Source organism: Achroia grisella, unplaced genomic scaffold, assembly GCF_030625045.1.
Source record: "Achroia grisella isolate CSIRO2021 unplaced genomic scaffold, CSIRO_AGI_Agris_v1 utg779, whole genome shotgun sequence".
Classification (NCBI taxonomy): Eukaryota; Metazoa; Arthropoda; class Insecta; order Lepidoptera; family Pyralidae; genus Achroia; species Achroia grisella.
In genome coordinates, this window is record NW_026713019.1 from 911,752 (window position 1) to 935,126 (window position 23,375).

General features: G+C 32.5%; 2 protein-coding genes across 2 annotated transcripts; one reads left to right on the forward strand and one right to left on the reverse strand.

The window, feature by feature from the left end:
- Positions 1-6,482: 6,482 nt before the first annotated feature.
- On the forward strand, positions 6,483-13,206 carry LOC131850780 (small integral membrane protein 14). The gene is made up of 4 exons (XM_059201141.1): positions 6,483-6,649; positions 6,925-6,998; positions 9,328-9,519; positions 11,559-13,206. Exons 2-4 carry the CDS (start codon positions 6,927-6,929, stop codon positions 11,595-11,597), a joined length of 303 nt encoding a protein of 100 aa, XP_059057124.1. The 5' UTR covers positions 6,483-6,649; positions 6,925-6,926; the 3' UTR covers positions 11,598-13,206.
- A 99-nt stretch (positions 13,207-13,305) lies between these two features.
- Positions 13,306-23,255, reverse strand: LOC131850777 (zinc finger CCHC domain-containing protein 8 homolog). The gene is made up of 7 exons (XM_059201137.1): positions 22,400-23,255; positions 21,521-21,693; positions 17,443-17,641; positions 17,022-17,153; positions 16,061-16,244; positions 15,176-15,624; positions 13,306-14,724 (listed from the first exon to the last, which is right to left on the reverse strand). Exons 1-7 carry the CDS (start codon positions 23,093-23,095, stop codon positions 14,176-14,178), a joined length of 2,382 nt encoding a protein of 793 aa, XP_059057120.1. The 5' UTR covers positions 23,096-23,255; the 3' UTR covers positions 13,306-14,175.
- Between the last annotated feature and the right edge of the window lie 120 nt (positions 23,256-23,375).

Consider the following 23,375-nt stretch of genomic DNA (forward strand, 5'->3'; position numbering starts at 1 on the left):
AATATCATTGTCTTTTCTCGCCCTTCTGGTTCTGCTGTGCGACTGTCTCATGCATCATACTCGTAAACGGGTCCTGCTTGTAAGGACTGGTCTGCGCTGATAACTATGACTGATTAATTTTGTTACTCAAGTAACTATTAATTTATTTATGTCAACTTTGCTATTTAGCAGTTTGTATTCACACAAAATTCTTAGAAATATAATTCTGAACAATATTTATTTACAAGAGCAATACGCAAGTTTCTTGCTCAATTTTCTTGTGATGAGTTTGCATTCCGAATGAGTGGTAGAATAATAATAATAATAATAATAAAACATGACTATTCAAAAATATTATATTAAGATAAATAACGATTATTTCTGTTTCTATCGTATTTCTTCGACTCAGTCGACTTTTTACAAAACCTATCTCGTTGTTGGCAAAGACATTGTGTGACATAGACACAAAATATATTTTATAATTATACAATAACATCTTGTCTATAGAAGATTACTTTTCATCAAGCGTTATAATCCTACTTCTTAAGTTTAAGAGATCTAGAGAGAGAGAGAGCAAGGAGAATAGGGAGCCTCTATCACTGCCTAAAGTCACTATGCCACTTCCAATACTTCCATAATTGATCTTATGACCTTTTTTTCACTCAGTAAGTCATCCATAAGCATCCGATATTGTTCGGTTCATGTATAGATATATTATTATATTCACTAAGAAACTGGATGGAAATCGGAAAATATATTATTACACCTTTTAATTTTTCTAATTTTCTAGTTAAGTACCAATAAATTAGTAAAATAAAACGTTCGAGAAACTGTTCAAGCCCATGTATACACTAGGTATACCTGACTATCGCTGATTTTGGATTGGTGTATCTTTTATGAAAACACAGTAGGTACAGTGAACAAACAACAATCAATATCACTTACTAGACATACCAATTTATCCTAGAATACTTTATTACCTATTTCTGTATATTAGATATCTAGAACTTTACTTTCTACATGTAAAGTAATCAATTAACAGTGGGCGGGCGGAACGCCCTCAACGAGTAGGCGGGGCTCGTGGCACCACGCCTTATACAAAAAGTGGCCACTTCGTGCCAATTACTTCGTCAATACTAACATTAAATGTACCTATATGTAACTAGAACCTAAATATATCTAAGTGAGTATCTACTTGTATAATAAGTTAATTGATATAAATTTCTTTAGTACTTAACTATCTATTATGCCTTTAGGTAACCTGCTGTACTTATTCTATGTAGAACGGCCAACAAGCTAACGGTCTAGTTGATACTATAGGCATAGTATCAGGAAGTCTGTTAGCATTGTTGTACAATATATGGCGACTAACCATAGGCTTGGGGCAACCATAAGCGTCCAGTGAAACTGTAGATACAGGCCAGCTGTGGCAAACATAATTAGAGTAGTCTAAAAAAAGCATGTGGCAATATATGTACAGAACTGATGACATGAACAGGGATGAATGGAAGAGAAAAACATATTACACCGACATCAAATAAATGGGACAAGGAAGAAGGAGATGATGATGAACAGAACGACGAACATCACTTCATCATGTGACGCTCGTCATACCACTCATGCATTATCTAACATTTTGGAAAACTAAGATATCATGCCTCGGAATAATATATTTTTACTACTTTCTTCAACCGAAACACAGCTTACGAAGCAAACTGTTTTAAAACAGAAATAGGTGGGACAAAATCGATTTTGTAATATGTCTATCTGGGTAAATATATTCCAACAAGAGAGATCCTAATTATTGTTCTGAGCCCTATACCTAGCGTACTCGCTATAAGTAGTTATTATTACTTATAGCGAGTACGCTAGGTACATATAGGGACAATTTGACAACCTTGATGGGCGAGCCCAGGTTTAGCACGCTTTATTCCCGCCGATCGCGGGTTCGATTGCTAGCTTATAATCATGAATACAAATGTTTGCATAGTTATGCTAACATTTGTATTCATGTTTATATGTGTTTGTATCAGTCTGGGTGTTTCTACTACGTATGAATACAAATAGAAATGTATTTGCGTATTTGTATCGGTTGTCAAGTACCCATAAAACAAGCTCTGCTTAGGTCGGGACTAGGTAAAACTGTGTGAATTGTCAATATTAGATGTTACTAACTGATCCGACAGACGTTGTCCTGTCATAAATTTGAATCTTAACTCTGCACATTGTATATAGTAGGCAAACATTTAAACTTAACGACTGTATTAACGACTGTTTTGTAATATTCCCCGTAACTGTCTTATTTTTTCTTTCAAAAAAACCTTCTGATAATAACAAAAACTGTAGTTTTTGTAATTTATACAATAAAAATACACAAAATCGTTTCAGTCCTTCAGGCGTGATGCCGTGACTAGGGCCGTGCCGGGAAATAGGGATTCATTTCTATATAGTATGTACTCGTAGGTAGGCACTTACTACTTGACCCAGTAGGTATACGTTGTTTTTCCAATAGAGTATACGTATAAAATATCATTAAAATTGAATTATGGCAACCAACACTACGACATGTGAATTACATATTTTATTAAATACTCGAAGAATGATTTGTTAAAGGATAGGTACAGCCAGCTATGTTCTATTACTTTAAAATCGCTGCAGATTTGGAAGTGGGTATATTATTTTTTGCGGTAACTGTAATTGGTAAAGAGTATCTATAGGTATATCTATAAATAAATAAATAAAAATTAATATTGAACTTGGGAAATTTTCTAATTGGAGTCCTATAAAAGACACATAATATATTGATTATATTATGTGATTTTTATTATTTTGGTTATTACCTTCATATTACTTGTATAGTATAATATACTTACTATATACTTACAGTTCATAATTATTTTTTTCTGTAATTCGAATGGCAAACTATCTGATAGGTACTCCAGCTGAAGGTAAGCGGTAACTGTCATTATATACATGAACAAAGTATACGGATATCACGCTATCATGTGATAGAGGGCAATAATGTCATATTTCCTATACTGTAATTACACCAACTAATCGCATCCTACAACCGAAACAGCTTATGTAGCTGTTTGACGGATGCAATAGGTGAGACTTGGAGACCCATCCACACGATTTTTTACAGTCTATATCGTTTTACGGATTGATTTAAATTTAGTAATAATAATGAAGAATGCGCACAGCGCTATCTAGTCCCAAGCTAAGCAGAGCTTGTGTAAATACATTTTTCTTTTGTAAATACATACTTAATCTAAATATATCTAAACTCAAAGGTGACTGACATAGTGATCTATCAGCGCACAGCCTAAACCACTGGACGGGTCGGGCTGAAATTTGTCATGCAGGTAGATGTTATGACGTAGGCATTCGCTAAGAAAGGATTTTGATTAATTCTATCCTCAAGGGGATGTAAGTTTGGATGAAACTTTGTCAATTTTAAATCAATCGGGCTGAGACTTTGCATGCATAATGTTACTATGCCGTAGGCATCCCCTAAAAAAGGATTTTGATAAATTCCACCCCTAAGGGGATAAATTAACGCGAGCGAAGCCGCGGGCAAAAGCTAGTATACACCCTGACCAAAAAAAATATTTTAAGGATACCACTGCTTCCATTATGCGAAGAATCGAACCCGCGATTATAGGACATAGGTAGCGGGATAAATGAATAGACCAGAAATATATTATTATACAACTTTGCAAATTTTGTATTTTATTATTTTTTTACTTAGTGACTGTGGGGCATAACACGTGCTACGTTTGTCACAATGTCGAAAATGCGGCCCCTATCGAAGCAAGGGACTATAGTCGGTATAGTTATTTTTCTATATACCAAAGTTCACGAAGTAACGGAAAAAAACGTCCTGCGGTTTTTATCACATATCTATATCTACTATACTTGAACACAATTAATATTTCTACAATAGTTGTGAAATAGTTTTTGTTAAATATGGTTCTAATAAATTTACAAATTTAGTATTATGTTACGAGGGGAAGGGGATTGTTAGTAATGTGGATTAATAAACCCATTCCTAGCAATTTACCATGTCAGGTAGACCTCCACGCTTTTTCGCCTGGAATCCATCATGAATGAATGAATGAATGAATGAATGAATGAATGAAAAACACTTTATTGTTCCTCTCACAGAAAGATTTAGGTACATAAATTAATACATGTTAAATCCCTAGTGAATTTTCCACAATGGGCTAACTGATCTGACCTCATATAAAATCTTATCATCCACCACTGGTGCCCCGCTTGGCTATACCGTTAGCGCAGGCCAGTGTACCATTCCATTATCATACCTTAAATTTTTATATATATTGTTACAAACATAATAGAATACAAAAGAAGCTATTTGTTATAAAACATCACAGAATAGATTGTGACTCGTACCATGCGTTGTCCTTCATGGTGAAGTGTTTATGCCACACTCTATAATTTTGCAAACAGCTAGTGGTAGAAATAAATTAGCAAATGCCGTTTGAATAAAGTTAGTAATTCGTTTTATGGCAATTGCGTAAGATTTTATACCAAACTACTCTGTTCTAAATCTGAAAAAAAAATATATATCGTATAAAACATTTTGTTTGTAAAAAAAGCTTATTATAAAATTGAAGAGTTTCTAAATTAATATAATAATGTATTTATAGAAAAAAACTTAAAATTTATAGCGCTGAAAATATTAGATATCTAATTGCAGTAAGAATGAGGGCGTAGTGGTTTCTATTGTATATACTAATATTGATTATCGCATTCCACATACTTGTTATTGTGTAATTAATTATTTTAAAGAACGTCTATTCAAAAGAGCATCATGCAAGTTTCTTGCTCGTTCTTCTTGTGATAAATCTGCGTTCTGAATGAGTGGTAGAATAAAAAAAATATCACTATTCAAAAGTGTTTTTATTGAATTTATTTGAATAAAGATTATTTATATTCCTATTTCTAAAGGACGCGTGGACATATGGTTTTATGTGCCTTAATTCGCCCTCTGGTGGTAAGAAAGTAAATACTCAGTGCTGCTTAACTATTTAGGTACTTTCTTACCACTACAGGGCAACTTAAGGCACACAAAACCAGAGTTAGCCGTCTATGAATGGCAAGTTGAAGTATAGAATTCAATATCTAAATAACTATATAGTAATAATTTTAGTATCTCAGGACAATTCATACAGCGCCATTTAGGTCACAGAATCATACTCATGAATAGAAATGTGTGTACCTACCTACTATGCGAGGAATCGAACAGCCGACCATCGGGAGTAAGGCGGTGCTAAACCCCTAGACCACGGAGGCCGTTAATATAAATACGTTAGTTATAATATATATAATACGTTATACATACCTATTCAGGTACATAGAAGTCACGCCTGTCTCATATTGGGGTAAACTGCAGCTATCGAATGCCTCATGCTACGATTCACTCAACTTCCTATACATTCATCTGTCAATATGTTTTATAGTTTGCTTAAACATACTGTATACCTCCTAGCAGTAAATAGATAACGTACCTATATCTCATATCATTTTTGTTCGTTAAATTTCCTTTATTGTTCTATTTTCTAACTTAGCTACAACAATTTTGTTGAAATCGTATGCAGTCGATATCAAAGCTTTCGTGTCAATATTTAATGGTGCTAGGTTTGTTTTAGTTTCTAGTTACAGGCAGGGAAAGCTTAATGCTCAAATGCTCTTGCCGAATGAAAAGAATAATCCTGTTCACATGGTTTGTTATTGACAACCCATTAAAATTTAAAGTCATTATCTTTTGTGGTAGGCTTTGCTTACCATTATTGCTTGCAATGTTACATAATTTGAAGGCTAGAATAGCTATGAGATATTGTACGAATAGTTAGACTACTATCTGTGCCACCACATTATATTTAATATATACCGTCAGTACAGGTTACATCTATAGAAGGCGGGTATCAAATTTCCTAATTTAAGACTTCGGCTTGTTTGATCTTACAATCGTAATATTTCATTACGATTTTAACATCAAACAATTTCCTGAATAAGTGAAAATCAATGTTCCTCAAATCTATTCTCATCAACCCCCAAATCAAAGCATTGAATAATTAAAGATGCATTGTTCCCTTTCTATTATCCATATTAGATTATACTGGTTAAACTCTACCAAAGTAGAGTCTAATACATACTTTTTGTTGAAAATCGATGTTGTGCGCTCTTTTAATTATACAAATATATATACATATATGCCGTCAATACACGGCGAGATAAATTAATAAATTAATACTACATATTCTGATCTTCAACAAATATTTTTATTTTAACATTTTTTCTGACATATCTATTTATTTTTCTATAACAAATTAATGTAGGGTGCCAGTAATTGTCAATCTGCAACACTTTTATTTTATCGCTCAATATACTCGATTCTAGTGCTGTACAAATATTTAAGAAATAAAAACCCACCGCTATGATTGGTCGTCGTTAACATTTTAATCGTCAGGAAAGCCAATCAAAAACTTCCAAGCATACAGCTTAAAAATGTCGTCGCAAGTGTAATCATTTGGTGTTGTTTATCTTTATTTTATAAAACCTATCGCGGGCGTACTCTTTTCAATAACTAACACTTAACACTAATAGTTTGCTTTTCTATTATTCCATAAAAGTATAAATACAGGTGAGCTTTACAACAAAGTTATATATTTGTACATTCACCAATGACAGATGATCCTTTGCAAATGTTTTTTCTATTTGTAAATAATAACAAAAGACTACATTGTGGACTTAAATATTATTGTCAAATAAAAGAATAAATAAATACAATAATTATCTGATGATATATAGTATAAGTGTTATGCCATTTTATTTTAATTTGTATAGAAAGTTTCCTCGATATACTGGAATAATGATTTCCGTAATTGGTGTGGTTTGATAGCTGATGTGTTTTTGTAGAGATGGCAGACGAAATGGACCCGTGCGAATGTCTGTGGAATAACGAGTTCGCGATGCGGCGACTCATATCCATGGTGAGTTATCTATTGACCTTGGCTTCGTAAATTAAGTGGGTGTATCATAGTGATATGCATTTGCCTAATGGACTATTTAGTTTGAATATGGAATGCCTGCTTAAATATCACTAGTCTATTTACTAGCAAACATTATAATGTTTATGGTTGATTGATGTCCCTGCTGCACTAACAGTATAAGTGGTGGTACATCAGTAGAACATGACAGAATAAGAACTTATTTCTAATGGTTGGACTAAGTTCTGCTAATATTTAATATTAGTAAAACTTAGTCCACTCTAATTAATTAAATTATTTGATTAAATTAGAAATTTAATATAAAGTTATACAAGATGTACAATTGAAGACATAATAATAATTTATTTCAGTATATCAGATTCTTTGCGCATCCTACTCTGTAAAATGTGTTACTTATGTTAGTCTAATGTACAAGGAATATTAAAATCATATGTATAATCCTATTTGAATAATGTACTAATCAAATATTCCTCATGAAATATAAATTGTTAACTATAGCAATTTACGGCTTCCTATGTCAGGATGATCATTTTGGAATGAACAAATTCATACTTTCATATGAAGTATATAGAGTATAGGTTTCTACTGGAAATCTGTATTATGAAAATTATTTATTTATATTTATGAATAAACAGTAAACTTGGAGGTAATAAATACAACAACATGTTTAAGGAAAAGCTAACATGAAAAGACACAAGGTTACATTACAACAAATACAATTGTTTCTCATTTTAAACAGATGCAAATTGAAAGCCTTTGATATTGTTACAGTATACTTTCATTGTATTGTTGTTGTAAATTTGTTTCTAATTATATTAAGTTTTTAATGCCAACATTATAAAAATATTATACATACATTGATACAAGAAGTATTATACATACATTGATACAGTACATTTCATTGATTATGATTAATTCATTACGTAATTTGTGGTGTTCATAAGTGCCAAATTACAGTAATTAAGTAACTCGGAATTAATAAAAAATAAAATGAGTTACATAGTGTTATATAATACTTTATAACTATAATAACTGTATTATTTTTTAAATGCTGTATTTGTGACATCACAAAAATGTTACCGTTATTGATTTACTTACTAAGCCACTTGCATTGTAAACTGTTTCAGTTAAAGGGTAAGGGTGATGGTTGCCACTTACCATCAGCTGGACTCAGATCTATGAAACCACAGAATATATAATAATTTGGACAGTAATTAGAGGAAAAAAAAGTTACAAAGAGAAACAAATTTTCGCATCATTCTATGACTGTGATATTGAATAGCTTCACCAAATGAGATAAATATTTACAGATATTGTTTGAAACACAAGAATATGTATTTTATTATTATCAGTGCAGGATAATAATGAGATGAGGTCACGTCAGATCATGATAAATTTTACTTTTACTAATGTAAATAGTTAATAGAAAAAATTAGATGTTTCCCTGAAGTAAAGTGGAGTGTAAACTTTAAGTTAGACCTCTAGGAATACATCAATGAAAACTTCATTTGATACCATGCATATGTATCTGCATGATATGTATACAAACAGACTAATAAAAATTCTAAAAACATCTTTGCCCCTGGTTTTATGCAAAGACTTAGACAATATCTATAAAGTGCAGACACCGAACTGTTACAGTATTATTTTATCAAGTATTATATATTATAATATAACGCAGTTTTTAAAAATAGAAAACATTTTTGAGGCGTTCTTTATTTAAATAAGTTACTTTATTATGACTGTATCACCTGTGTAATGGCTTAATAATACATTGTCGTTTCACACACATGTTCTGGATTAATATACAGTAGGTAGTTTCGTTATATGGCCAATAATGTTTGCGATGTTGGCAATGTCAACCTGTTAATTGGAACAATAACAATGAATTTACAATAGCAATATAATTACAATGATAGTATTATATATATATATCAGATGCTGCATTGTCGTAAAACGGCCCATAATAACACTCAACTTTCAATTTTAATATGTTTAATAAATGAATCTATTGTATTATTAGTTACCAATTTACTATAATGAAATTGTAATAGGTTGATGTCTAAAAAACATAATATGGGGTTTTCTTTAGGGCATCAGAAACCAGAATAACAGTTTTCACAATTATTGTCTGTTTGGATGTTTTAATTGAAATACAGTTTTCACCAATGTATTCCTAGAGTAAATACAGCTTCATTATACTGCATAAAAATTATGTACTGAACAAAATGTTTTTTTAAGACTACTCTACGTTGTTGGCCGCAGCTGGCCTTTACAGCTTCACTGGACTGAATTTAATTTAATTTTACAGCTTCGTCAAGGACAGTCTTACTGCACTGGCAACGAGTGCTTAGAGGAGATGCCCGAACTCCCGGCGGCTCCAATGGTCAGCAGCAACTTCCTTATTATGTTTCTCGTGATGGCGTTAGCATTTGCCATGTATATGGTGCGCCCGCGACGCACCCAGATACAGGATGTTGCTAAACCGGGTCGCAACACACAAGTAAGTTTACAGTTGTTTATTATATGTTATACTTTTTTTAATAGTTTATTATGAAATGATATTCCTCCTGCGCTAATATATATGAGATGAGATTCTGCAGTGGCCCAATATATCAAGCATGCAACATGCTTGATGAAAAATTTAATTCTAGTCGTGTTGAATACAATTAGTAGTAAGTTCAAGAACTTAAGAGTACTTGTAAGGAGATGGCAGTCATAATTAACTTCAGTGATGATGAGTACTGGTGGATTTAACCAAACGGCAGACATTATGTGAATAGAAACGCCAGTAACAGCTTGTAATGAAGAAATAAATTAGTCGTAATTTTAAGATAACACACTAGTCCTTGTAAATAGATAGCATAGCATATTATCATTAAATGTAAATTAACAAAAAAATCCAAACGTAATTATAATTATAAAAGCAAGGAAAACCCTAAATTTAGGTGGACGATGATATGTTTTTTTTATCATTCGATAATGGAATAGTTCACCTGCCTACGCTAAATGGTTTACGCTGGCGGGACACTTGTGGAGGATGATAAGATGAGCATGAGGTCAGGTCAGTCACCCCATCGTGACAAATTCACCAGAAATTTATCACGATAGTTTCCAGGGGAAACAGCGTGGAGGTAAACCTGACATGGTACATTGCTAGTAATGGGGTCATGAGTCCACATTAATAACAATCCCCTTCCCCCAAGATAATATGGTTAGAAAGGCAGTGAATCTCGTCCATCATTTCTCATCTCTTGTAGTTATCACCGAGATAACTAAGAATATAAGGTAATGAAAGAGGAAAATATTATAAAATGATATAGGATTAGGAAAAGGAAATACTGATGACGTCCTTACCAACAATATTTTGCAATATAGTATAAAATATTCGACATCGCGATACCATATGGCTGTTTCTATTGAAACTACTGCGCTATCGTTCGGTAATTACTGCAATTTCCATTACGTTAACTGGATTCAGCGAAATAATGCATTTTACTATTACAAAACCGCAAGGTCATTTATGTTATTTGATATGTTAGTTTTGAGTTGTCGTCAAATTAATGTCGCACTGTCTTACAATGTAAGTATAAGTGTAATATGCAAACATATACAGGATTAGTCGTAAGACTATATAGACTACGTATACTCAGCCGAAACCCAATGACAAAATTATGAAACTAAACAATTTTCCCAAAGCATATTATTTTTATACATATATATATATATACCAACTGTTCGATAGTATGACAAATTGTTTTCAGATTTTCACTTTGTTTCTTGGTGAAAGTGGTTCAGTGCCATTACTGAACGAGATATCTGGCTTTACGGGTGACCTTGTATATCTATGTAAATAAGAATAACGTAGTACATTTTATTGAGTCATAATATAGTCAGACAAAGCGTCATGACCTGATTGTTCACTAACCCTATTTATGTCGTGATAATATGGCAAAAACCCAAAGCTTTGTGTATTAAATATCGGACTAACATTCTGGTGTTTTAAAATATTAACAAATGAACATTAAACAGAAAAGGCCGCAAGAGTGGCTTTACTCTCTGATGTTTAATTGAATGGTCACAATACATATGTCCATATTGGTACCATTAAATTGTTAGAGTGCTAAATAATATATATAATAGCAGTGTTAAAAGATGAACCTAAAACAGCTATTATGTTCATCTTCAATTTAGTATCTATCTATTTATATAAAAATGAATTGCTGTTCGATAGTCTCGCTAAAACTCGAGAACGGCTGAACCGATTTATCTAATTTTAGTCTTGAAATATTCGTGGGAGTCTAGGGAATGTTTAAACGGTGATAAAATATGAAAAAATGCATGCAATATTCAATTTTATTTTTCCATACAAACTGTTAAACAGGGTGCATTTAGTAATTTACTGCATAACTAAACTTCAAAACTCCTTTAATTCTGAAGCGGAACGGAGTTCATGCAGTCAACTAGTATTGATATATATATATATATTGTATTTTGAAACTTAAAACATTTAACAATATAATAATATATATTTTATTCCAGGACCGTGACGGCGCACCACCCACTCCGCCAAGAATTTAATTCTTGTAAATGTGTATTTGGATTCATTCACCACATACTTTTGATTCCAGTAATTTGTATAAAAATACTTATATTAAATGTATTAGTTTATGTCGCAATGTTGCCTATCTAACAATAGATAGCGAGTTAGCAACACAATACCATAAGATCGTGTATTAGGTATAATGTATTTACAATAAGTAATGAAATTAATATTATTAATATATATAATTATTATTGCCTATATACTGTGCTGTCATAAATCCACAATGACGAAGGAAATGTATTGTTGAACGTGTAGCGGATAGCGTAGATAGGAATGTTTGAACATGTTGCAAGTTGCCACACGCGCATGTATACCGGAGACCTAATTATATAACAATATTATTAACAACTCTCAATTGTAATAGAGTAAAATGTGGGTTTTTCGGTTTTTTATGAACAATTTGAGAGTTGCAGATGCGAGATAAGTTACGGTTTGCATTTATAATTATTAAATGGTCCCTACATAACTACAAAATTGTAGATTTTTATCCGTTACAGTTAAGGATTTTTAATAACATTGTTACATAATTAAGATCCTGTAGAGAATATGGGAATTATGTCCGTTTAATTAGACCGAATTGCTATTTGACTGCGTCATATCTAATTCAAATATTTTATTTGTACTTGTGGTGCTATAATTTATTAGATGAACTTTTTGATAAATATAGATACTAATTTCCAAATATTACCTATTTCGCTATAGAACTGAAATTGTGTTTTTTTATCTGAAATGATCTGAAATTGTGTGGTATTTATTATTAATAAATACAAATTTTATTTGCATCACATTATAAATACGAGTGCAATATAAAATTATGCAACTCAAATAAAGTTTCGAATATTTTTTTCAATATTGACAAATTACTGTGATCTCCACTAGTTGATGACGTGATATATATAACCATATTGATTTTAAAATTAGGAGCGCTTTGAATTTCACATTTAATCGGCAAATGGAATAGCAGGGCATGCCTCGGATAGTGCAATACTTATAACTTATTCATGTAAACGTATTTAATCGTTCGTTAGTGTAATGAGCAGTTATCAAAAGTCTATGCTCTGTTTGAGCCATAAAGTCAATTTGGAATAGTAGTAAAAATAATGCATAAAAATAAATAGTATGCACCGCTTTTCAGATTCCACATAAAAGACACGATTTACTAAAAATAATAACTGTTATTGGAACAATTGTTTCCGGCTGGTAAGATACACTTGGTTATAAGCGTCAGGTTATCCGATTATGAATAACATTCCGAAAGAAGAAATCGGCCATCTTCAGAGTACGGCGTAGCAAGCAACAATACTAATAAAAAACTACTAGATACCTGACGATAAATCAAATATATGCTATCAGCGTACTGAAAAAAAATATCCAACAAGTCGCTTATAAAATTTCTAATAGTTATTATTTTTTAGTGAAACGTAAATATTCCACTAGTTGTAATTTCTTTTTTCACATTTGTCTCGGGTTGGGTTATCGTTTTATAGTAGGCTTAATTGTGCATCATTATCGTTGTTATAAAAATGAGATTTTGCCGTGAGCATTAATAATTCAAAGTAATAAATAAAACAACTTGCAAGTCAATTATCGTTTCATTCATCATCCTCAGTATTATGTACATATTTTTTTTTGTAAACTAAAATAATAAAATATTCATGTAATTAATATTGCTGAACAACTCTACATAATTATAAAACAATTTCATTACAACGATATGATAATGAATCCATTCATTGCCAACATCCCATACACTTTGCCTATAGTCTTTAGAAGTGCGACATAGGATATATGTAGGAACACTAAAGGAGACGAAATTATATTTTCAATATTCTGATAAATGTTCAGCAGTGGGCTGATGTTGATGACGATGCACATACAAGTACATTGACACACATTCACATGAATAAAAATGAGAGAACAATCTTTAGGCATAAGTCTACATTAGCCTTACGATTTGCGGAAACGGAAGTATAAGTCTCGGTGCATATTTTTTTATCCGACTGTAACATTTATATATGTGAGAGGCACCTTGAACATTACAAAATGAACTGTCGTCTATGGTGCTCTTTATGTCCTTGCCATTCCTGAGAAAGAAGCCGCCATACCTTGTAATTTCACTGTTACATCAAATAGGAACTACCTAAGCAGCTTTTTGGTGATAAGGTGAGACAGAGCATTTTTAAGGATATGGTATTACGCAATATATAGAATTTAATTGCCGGATAGAAAAGCAAATGGAAGTCTGAGCATGCCCACTCGCCATTACGTCATAACTCACCAAGAGCATAATATACATGCCACATATCAATCGACTGTCTCACTCGTATGTAAGAGTCAGGCGCCATGTTTACGACAATTATTGAATTTGGATAATTTGTTACAAAGTGTAATAATAATTAATAACAAATACAGTAAATATTAACATCATAATCAGTACAAAAATACTTATGACTTGACAATTTTACTTTTATATATACTAATTGTACAAAAACTTCACATCTAACTACAGTCCTTGACAGTGCCACCTCCATTCATAGAAGTAGGTGACATGGATCATAGTTCCTGAATTCTGTCAACTTCACTTTTCACTTTTTTCAACAAGTTATGAATTTTTTTATACTTGCCTGTGGAATTTGGAAGGTTCTCGAAATTGATAACGTCACATATATCTTTAGCGAATTTGTCATCAGTAGGCAATTTGTCGTATGGCGAGGCAATATTTACAACTGGTGTGCCATAAGAGGTTGCTTTAATGTGTCCTGCTCGTGAATCTGGTGTTTTGGAAACATCAGAATCACTGTCAGCCAAGCTAGAATCTTTACTACATTCTATTCTAGTTGGAGAATTTATAACTGGTTTCTGTGAACAGCTATTGTCAGCTTTGTCTTCAATATCAGTCAAAGTATTAATAGCATTGTCTTCAGACGTTTTATTATTATCTACATTTTCATCTTCAATTGTTGTATCAGTTAAGGTAATTTCATGTGCTTTGATTTCTTGGGATTCTGATTCTTGTGACCCTTCCAGGGCTCGTAATAACAATAGTTTTTTCTTTTCAAGATCGTCTATACTAGGACTAAGTTGGCCGCTACTCTGCTTTTCCTAGAAAATATGACAATGGTTATGAAATACAGCTAATAACTAAAACTTTATTATATCACATTAATATTATCCCAAGATTGATGATAAATGTATTTAAGGGTTTTTATTACCGTTTGAAGCAAAAACTTGCATGAATTGGACTAAAACTTGTTAAACAAATTGATTATATTCTAAATGAACACAAAGGATAAAAGATCTCCTTTGTGTTCATTTAGAATATATAAAATACATGAGTAGCATATAGCGGTACAATATTAATGAAAAGCAAAATAGTTATTAATTATGGCATTCATGCGAAATAACAATACGCTGGATGTTGCTGTGTCATTCTAAGAGATGCTTTGTTATCTATTGAATCCTTTAATAGTTGTCTAAACACTGCGATTTAAGTTAAAATAGAGCAATTTTATTGCATTCATTCTTCCAATTTTAATATATAACGTATACTTACATCTTCAACAATCACAACGGAATCCGTTTCTGGAACTTCTATTTCTGTAGTTTCAACTTTATGTATTGTTTCTTCATCCATATTTATGTCTTTTGTGGAACTAGTTTGGCTTTCAACTTCTCCATCTAAATCAATAGTGATAATACCTTCAGGTGATTGTGGGAGTGACAATATTTCTGTACTTTCTTTTGGTGGATTGTCACATTGACGCATTAGTATGTCATTTGCATCACCATCGTCATTTATCTCTATAGTTTCAGCTGAATCACGGGTAGTGGCATCAGTCTTTTGTTCTTCATTGTCAACTTCGTTTTCAGTAGAGTCGTCAGGTGGCGGTGGTGGTGGTGGTGGTGGAGGGGGTGGTAATGAAGGGGGTGACGGCGGTGGCAAAGGTACTGCTGGCGGAGCTTCATCCGGCAATGGCGGCACCCATGGGAAATCTGCAGTCTCTGTAAAAATAACAGGAAAATACTTATATGAAAGTTTTAAATCACTTAGTGGTGAGTTCAGATCACTGCAACAGATCTATATGGTTCATCTTATGAATTAGTTCTGTTTAGTGGACAAAAAAACAATACTATTTCAAAAGTGTTTCAAATTAAGTTTATTTGAAGACAGATCTTAGTCGTTGTAAACCATAGAGCACTACCAGTGAAGCACTGTTATTATGAACCTTATTTCGAAATAATTTTATTGCAGTCACATATTTGGACATAACATCACAATAACCAACTAAAAATTTATTGTTAGACACAGAAAGCCTATCTTGATGCTTCATCTTACGATGAGAGTCTTAGTAAATAAATACTTAGATATACCATCATGACCTGATTCATTTTTAAAAATAGAATATCTACTATATTATAATATATAATTATCAAATACCATCTCCGCTATCTAAATCCATCTCTACTTGGGCGTCTTGTGTGGAGTTATTCAAGGATGCAGAGGGGAAGAACGTTAATTTCTTGCGTTTGTAGGCCTTCATTGCATTCGGGGCCAATGTTTGTAGCATTGCCAATTTGCTATCTTGCTCAGACATCTCGGGTAAGGCATATAAATAGGCCTCCTGTAATATAAGTAATATTAATAAATATTTTATATTTTATTATAAATAATTTTATGGTTAGACCACAAATAATTTGTATATATCTACTATAGTAATGAAAACATAAATTATAAAATTAATTAGGACATTTCAGCCACTTCTGAATTTAATTTTTATATATTATTTCTTCCTGCCATCCAGTACTGATTCAGTTGAAGACCTGACACTAAAAAATAGAACAAACAGTGCAGGCAATTAAAAAAATATAACAATCAAAACAAATGTAATTTTAGAAATTACATAATGGTGTTGAATATATACTATTCTGATCCTATTAGTTTAAATCCTAATTACATTATATGTATAAATCCAATACTGAGGTTGAGGTTTCGGGTTTTAACAATCATCTCATCCTGTAATTTTGAATATACATAGTGTTTAGGATGGAGAAGTACTATATGCAAATTTTTATATAAGTTAATATACTAATAGTGTAATAATATTGAAAAGTAAGGCTACTTTCTGCTTGATGCTGTAAGCAGACAGTAGTACTAACATTATTAATGAAAATAATAAAGTAAATATAATTGAAGCTGAATTCCCATCCATACTAAGACTATAAAAACAAAAGTTTGTCAGTTTGTTACCTTTTTACAACTATTATTTTAATCTAAACAAAACAGATGAAGGCTCACGAAACATGTAGTTTGTTTATCATCTACATGTATTACATTATTAATATCTTGAAATACATCTTATGTAGTTTTTATGTATGTGTTGAGTTTTATCATTTCTTACCTCCTTGTAACGAGAAGTGGCTGGCACATTAAATCCTGGGAAGTCTAGTATCTTTTTAATGTCAAATTTGTCTTTGGAACCAGGCTCAGAGACTTCACCTTCCTCTTCTTCAGGGTCCATGATTGCAGTGCCCTTGAAATTAAAAGTATTTTTAGTTTTAAAAATAATATTATAAGAATAACTCTGAACATTACAACAAGACAAATTTAATCCCAAACTTATCAAAACTTGTAGTACACAAGGCAGTCAAATTTTAATCTTAGTGTGCTAGAATGGCAATGCATAAGTGATACTCAGGCATCACATGATAATATGATGTCCAGGTTGCTGTTCATTTGTATAAGCGACAGTTACCAATTATCATTAGGTTGCCAGCTTGTCTACTATTCCAATTACATTACATTATAAATATGATACATACCGTTGAATCAAACATGGTGATGCCAGAATGTGATATCCTGGCTTCCTCAAGCCAACCCGGCGGGTACCCTAACACCCGCATCTTATAGATGTGCAGCGGGAGCTCATGCCTCTTCAGTCCTAAAGCATGGCGCAGCTGGCCTGATATACGACCAGCAATAAGGTGACCATACTTCTGCTCATCCTCTACATGATAGCGTCTAGAATTTAAATAACAAATTTTGTTAAAATACATGAGAAAAAAAAATACATGAGAAAATGAAAAATACATAAAATATTTAAATTTGACCACTTGATAATAAAAATTATCTTATAGTATAGCTCTTATGGTTATACTACATATATATATTAGTGGTTATGAAGTATAAATAAGCATAACTACTGTATTCATTAATAAGCATAACTAAGAGCAGAAGTATAATTTTATTACCATGTAGCTTGAATAATAATAATAATAATAATAATAATAAATTTTATTAAGCCACAATCATGTACAGGTAAGAGTTCATTTTTTTATATACAATATGTTGTGATTGTATGAGCCTGGGAACTGAACTAGGCACGAGGCCTGTATCTCAGTAGACCAGTACTCACCCCTCGGTTGTGCGGTTCTACTTAGATTTACACAGTAAGATTATGGCAATATCTAGTTATCTGTAGTGTCTAACATATTAGGTAAGTATAGTAAAAATATATATATATATATATATGTGTGTAATGTTGTGAGTGTATGAGTGTATGTGTGCGTGTGTATGTGTGTTTTGTGTGTGTGTGTGTGTGTGTGTGTGTGTACGGGTTTGGTTTGTGTGTGCGGGTTTGGTTGTGTGTGAACCTGTAATGATATGTAGTAAGTATGTTTATGCAAGTATAGGCGTTCCATAATGTTTTTGAGTTGTTACCAGCTTTACTGATCAACTCCCGCTCATATTTTATTTTAGCCTTTTTTATTATAGAGTTACAGAAGTTACGATATCTCTTATATGTAATTCGAAGCGTTTCATTATTAGGATCTTTTTTAAGTTTCTTGTTCATTTTGTCTCTGTTTTTGATGCATCTCAGAAGTCCTTGCGATATCCATGGCTTAAGAGTTTTTTTACGTCGGGTCAGGGTGATAATTATAGTGTGAGATGAAATGGCTGCTTGCAGTATTTTAATAAAGAGATTGGTTGCAGTGTTGGGGTCAGTAGAGTTTAGTACTATAGAAAAGTCGGTATTTTTTATTGTCTCTGATATATCGCTGTAGTTAACTTTATTAATTTCTTTGGGAGGGTATTTATGCGCTTGTAAATTAATGACAAGTAATACAGCATCGTGGTCAGTAACTGAAGAATTAATGACAAGAGCTTGAGCATTGTACGAGGTTTTCATGATCACGTGGTCCAGACAGGAATTTACGAGTGGGAAGAGTGTGTGCAGGTAGCAGTCCGTGATGGGCCAACGTATTTAGATATTGTTCTGCCTCTTGGTTTAATAGTGGAGCGATGTCGATATTTATATCACCCATTATAATGACATTTTTGAAACTGCTGAGCGTATCTAGAATATTGTGTAAGGATTGAATAAAGTTTTGACCGTCACGAAAAGCACAAGGTCTATATATAGCCAGTATTGCAGTTTCTGTATTAATTTTGATCATCAAGCATGATGCGTCAATAATCATATCAGGTTCTGAAACGATTACACCGGAAAGAGTATCATTAATGTAAATAATTACTCCATCATTTTGGTTTGTGGGATTAGTAGTTGAATAATAGGAGAAGCCGGTTAGATTAGGAATAGAAGGGTTGTGTTGAAGCCAGCATTCTGTAAATATAATTATGTCAAGTTGGGTGTCTAAATCGTTTAATAGTACACTAAAAGTTGAAATATTATGAGATATACTCGAATATTTTGTGTTATGATTTTTAGAGGCTTCTTGGTTTGAGAGAGTATGCTACGAACATTTCCCGGGTCACAGGTACGTGCATATGAAACTGAAACACTATCTATATTATTAATTAAATCCTGATTGGAATTGAATGTTAATGTTTGTTAGACGAAGTACATGAATTGTGTGTAGTTGTATGTATCACTATTAAATTTGTATATTGGCTATGATTATCGTATGTAAACCCATTGCATATTGTAATACAGTGTAGGTAATTTATAAAAGAGTTTATGTATACGTAAATATATGTTTTAATGAGAACAATATATATATATATGTACGAGTGCATAAGTTGTAGATTGAGACCGTTCTCCTTTGGGATATATGAGCATAACTGTCGTTTATGTATATAAGTACAACAAAGTAAGTAATAGAATATGTTGGTCCGTGTGAGTTTAAGATTATAATATATAGCACGCAAGTCCTAGCATGATTGGCACTAAGTGTAATAAAAGTCATATCGTACTGTAATTTTAAGTCGGAATTATAGTTCTGGGAAAATATAAAGCAGTAATAAAACTTTAAAAAGTTATTGGTGTGTTTTGGGAGATGTGGCATGTATGAGTAGAGTGTAAAGTGTATATTTGTGTCGACGTGTAAATTTAGTATATGTTATATGTTACAAAAAATAAGTTTAAAATAGTGTTTAAAATTAACAAGATCTGCAATATAACTAAATATGTAATGGAACTAGTTAGTTTTTTGATTTTAGTTCCGTCAGCTGAGATTCTGACATAACGACTATGAGTTTGCCGTTGTCTTCCTTGCGAAGTAAGATTCAGCGATGTATATTATACGACTGGTTAATGAAGAATCAATTGCCTTGGTGTTGAGTCTGTTAGTCGGATTATGTTTATTGTAATCTCTGAATGCCTTCAGTAATTTGTTTTTCAGTAATACTGAGTTTAAAGTAACCACGATAGTCTTATTATCCTTTTTTGACGGAAGCCGATGAATATCGTAAAAGTCCGACATATGGACCTCGACAGAAAGTGTCCTGAAAATACTTGTTGCAATATGGACTAATTCTTCTTGAGTTGTGGTTTGTTTCAGGGGTATGTTGCGTAATTCCAGGGAACTGGATCGCAGGCTGCGCTCGATATCCTCCGTGGCGGCTTCCAGTTTATTCAGCCGTTCGGCACAGGATTTTGTGATACAGCGTGATAGGTATCCAGCCGCTGTCATACATCATCGTACTTCAAAGATAGAAATTCTATTGATTTTTCAATATCAATGTTAGATGCGATTAATTCCGCATTCTGTCTCTTTATGTCGTTCATTGAGTCCTTAATATCTGACAGTTTAGTGTGTTTCTTGTCTCCATGATGTGAGGGTACTTATAAAATTGTCTAATTTTGATTCTTCTGTGGAGCTACAATCGCATCGTCTTCGTTTACTCGACCGATGAGAGATGTTACTGTCGTTCGCCATCGCAGTATTTGTGTACTCATTTAGGTTTGGGGTGGAACTGTAGTGCTTATCTTGATCATTAATCGGTGAGCGTAACATAATTATGACTATTTGTTGATGCGTAGGCCTAAATATGCCGTCGGCTCAGTAGCAAGTAGTTGCGCGGGGTGGGATGCGCGGGATGCACTTGCAGGTATGTAATGCACAGGTGATAGATAGGCTCCGCCCCTTGCGTTTGAGCAGTTATGGGTTGACCAATGACAATAATTAATTTGCGTATCTATTTAACGTATGAATTTAACCAGTTGGTGAAAAATATATTTGTTGCACTCACTTGTATAGGTGTTCTTGTCACACTTAGTATAATAAGCTCTTAGTTGTTTCTGAGTTCCTGGTACTACTGGTAACTATATTTGCGATATTAAATTAAAAATATTGAGAATAAATTGTACAAGGAGGTTATTTACGACACGTCTAAACCGCTAGACATCCGAGGAGAGAGGAATAGTATTGAATTTATATGTATGCTACTATATATGTACTATATATGTCCAAGATGACCAGATTTGACCAGTATTGTGCCTTGGGAGAGGCTTATGTCAAGCAGTGGACTGAGTGGGCTGATATTGATGATAATGATAATATATATTGTGAATTAATGATAAATGAATACAATTTACTGAATATCAACCCACTGGTTGTAAGTTAAAATGGTGATTTCATAAGTTATGTACATACTAACCCAACTCTAGTAGACGCCATGTATTTTCTATTTTCTGCAATTCTAAATTTGTTCTTGGGAGCTGGACAATCCCGTAATGGATGATCACCATCACAATTGAAGCAAATTGGACCCCGACGTTGAGGTGGAGGTGATGGTTCTCGAACAGGCACATTTGAAATTAATGATGATACCTAGAACAATAAAGAAAACACTTTTATATGTATCTTTAAAAATACATTTTCAGTTCACAGTGAAACTCATATATATATATATATATTAAGTTGGAGTTAATATTGTAACTAGTTTTATTGTTTCTTTTATAAGTATATTTCTGTTATCAAATTCATTAATAATAATATTACATAGTTCTACATTACTTTCTATTTAGTGTTCTTTTTATTATCTATCTTTATCTAGTATATATTGCATACATCCATATAATTTAGTTTTTGGTACTGTACTATTATATATAGTGTTGGACTACAATCTAGTTTTGTAACAAACTACATGCTCCTAATCATGATTGTAATATGTTTTGTGTGCTATTAAATAAATATTAATATGTATTTTCCTCAACAAACTGACTCAGCAGTACACTATCCAACGAAAATATAAAAACATCATAATGTATTTAATTTATAAATATATGATTATAAGGAGCACAATGTAGTATATAGTATATGCCATAACTAAACATTACTTAACTATCACAACTAGAAAAAGCAACATAGTTCTTTGCCACGGTCCATTTTAAGGGAATATGATTCTAATGGGAATCATATTCTTATTTTGACAAAACCAATGCCACATTTATATAGTCTTAGCCTGATAGCAAGCAATTCTCAAAGAAAAAACTAACAATCTTATTTAGATAGTATAAATTTAGCAAATTCAAACCTGTCTATACTTTGGTACTTCAGAAGGCATGTCCTCACAAGGGGCAGTATCTATAAAAAACAGATTATCTTCTGGCTCCTTTCTCTCATCAAAGTCTTCATCGACCAGGTCTTCCGGCCAGATATCTAACTCTAAGTCAGTCTCTGTGTCGGAACCTGCAAAGTTCTCTTCATCATGCAATTTTATCAAATTCAGCATGAATGTTTTTAACTGTTTCTTGTAATTCCTTGCCATTTTACTATCTCTAAATCTTATTGTGACTAAAGGTGTCCTGTTTTCGCACCCTACTACCCCTAAATCACTGTTTGAAGCAGGTGAATCTATTACTATATCCTCATTAAATATTGTAGTTTTAGAACCATCACCAGTCAACTTTTTACTATCTGTTTCATTGTCTATGTTCCGGGGGCTGAGCTCACCGTTTTTCTCCTCAAGTATTATGATGGGAGAACTTTTCCCTCCATTCTGTGGTTTTTGGGTTAGTATGTTGTTGTCATTACCATCACTCGAACAGTCAATGTTAATAACATCCGTGATACTTTGATCACTCAATAATGAAATTGTATTAATATTTTCACCGTTTTTCTTATCTATACGAGAAATTTTAGGTTCTACTACTTCCTCGTCACTACTTATTTCAATATCGTCATCTAATTCATAAATAATATCATTAACTCCTGCCTTTCGTTTAGACATAATGATTTTATTGTATTTATAGTAAAAAAAGGTCCGGTTTATTATCACAAATTAAACATGTTTGACTTATTTCAAGTCCCAAAGAACACAAACACATCTCACTTCAATACTTGAACACAACACAAGAATACACAGATGAAAAATATTAAATAAAATGCAGTGGTCAATGACCAAAAAACAATGACAACTCTAAATTACTTGCTCTATGGTATATTCCGAATAAGCCTAAGAATTGCGAATTTCATATTATGGAATATTCGGTATTGAATGCGTCGGTCGG

Bases quoted from the DNA above. Each gene is read 5' to 3' on its own strand.
- LOC131850780 (XM_059201141.1), top strand. From the start codon at position 6,927: ATGGCAGACGAAATGGACCCGTGCGAATGTCTGTGGAATAACGAGTTC. The intron at 6,999-9,327 runs GTGAGTTATCTA...TTAATTTTACAG, and splicing joins TGCGGCGACTCATATCCATG to CTTCGTCAAGGACAGTCTTA. The intron at 9,520-11,558 runs GTAAGTTTACAG...ATTTTATTCCAG, and splicing joins AACCGGGTCGCAACACACAA to GACCGTGACGGCGCACCACC.
- LOC131850777 (XM_059201137.1), bottom strand. From the start codon at position 23,095: ATGTCTAAACGAAAGGCAGGAGTTAATGATATTATTTATGAATTAGAT. The intron at 21,694-22,399 runs GTTTGAATTTGC...TTATTGTTCTAG, and splicing joins AAGTACCAAAGTATAGACAG to GTATCATCATTAATTTCAAA. The intron at 17,642-21,520 runs GTTAGTATGTAC...TTTAAATTCTAG, and splicing joins ATGGCGTCTACTAGAGTTGG to ACGCTATCATGTAGAGGATG.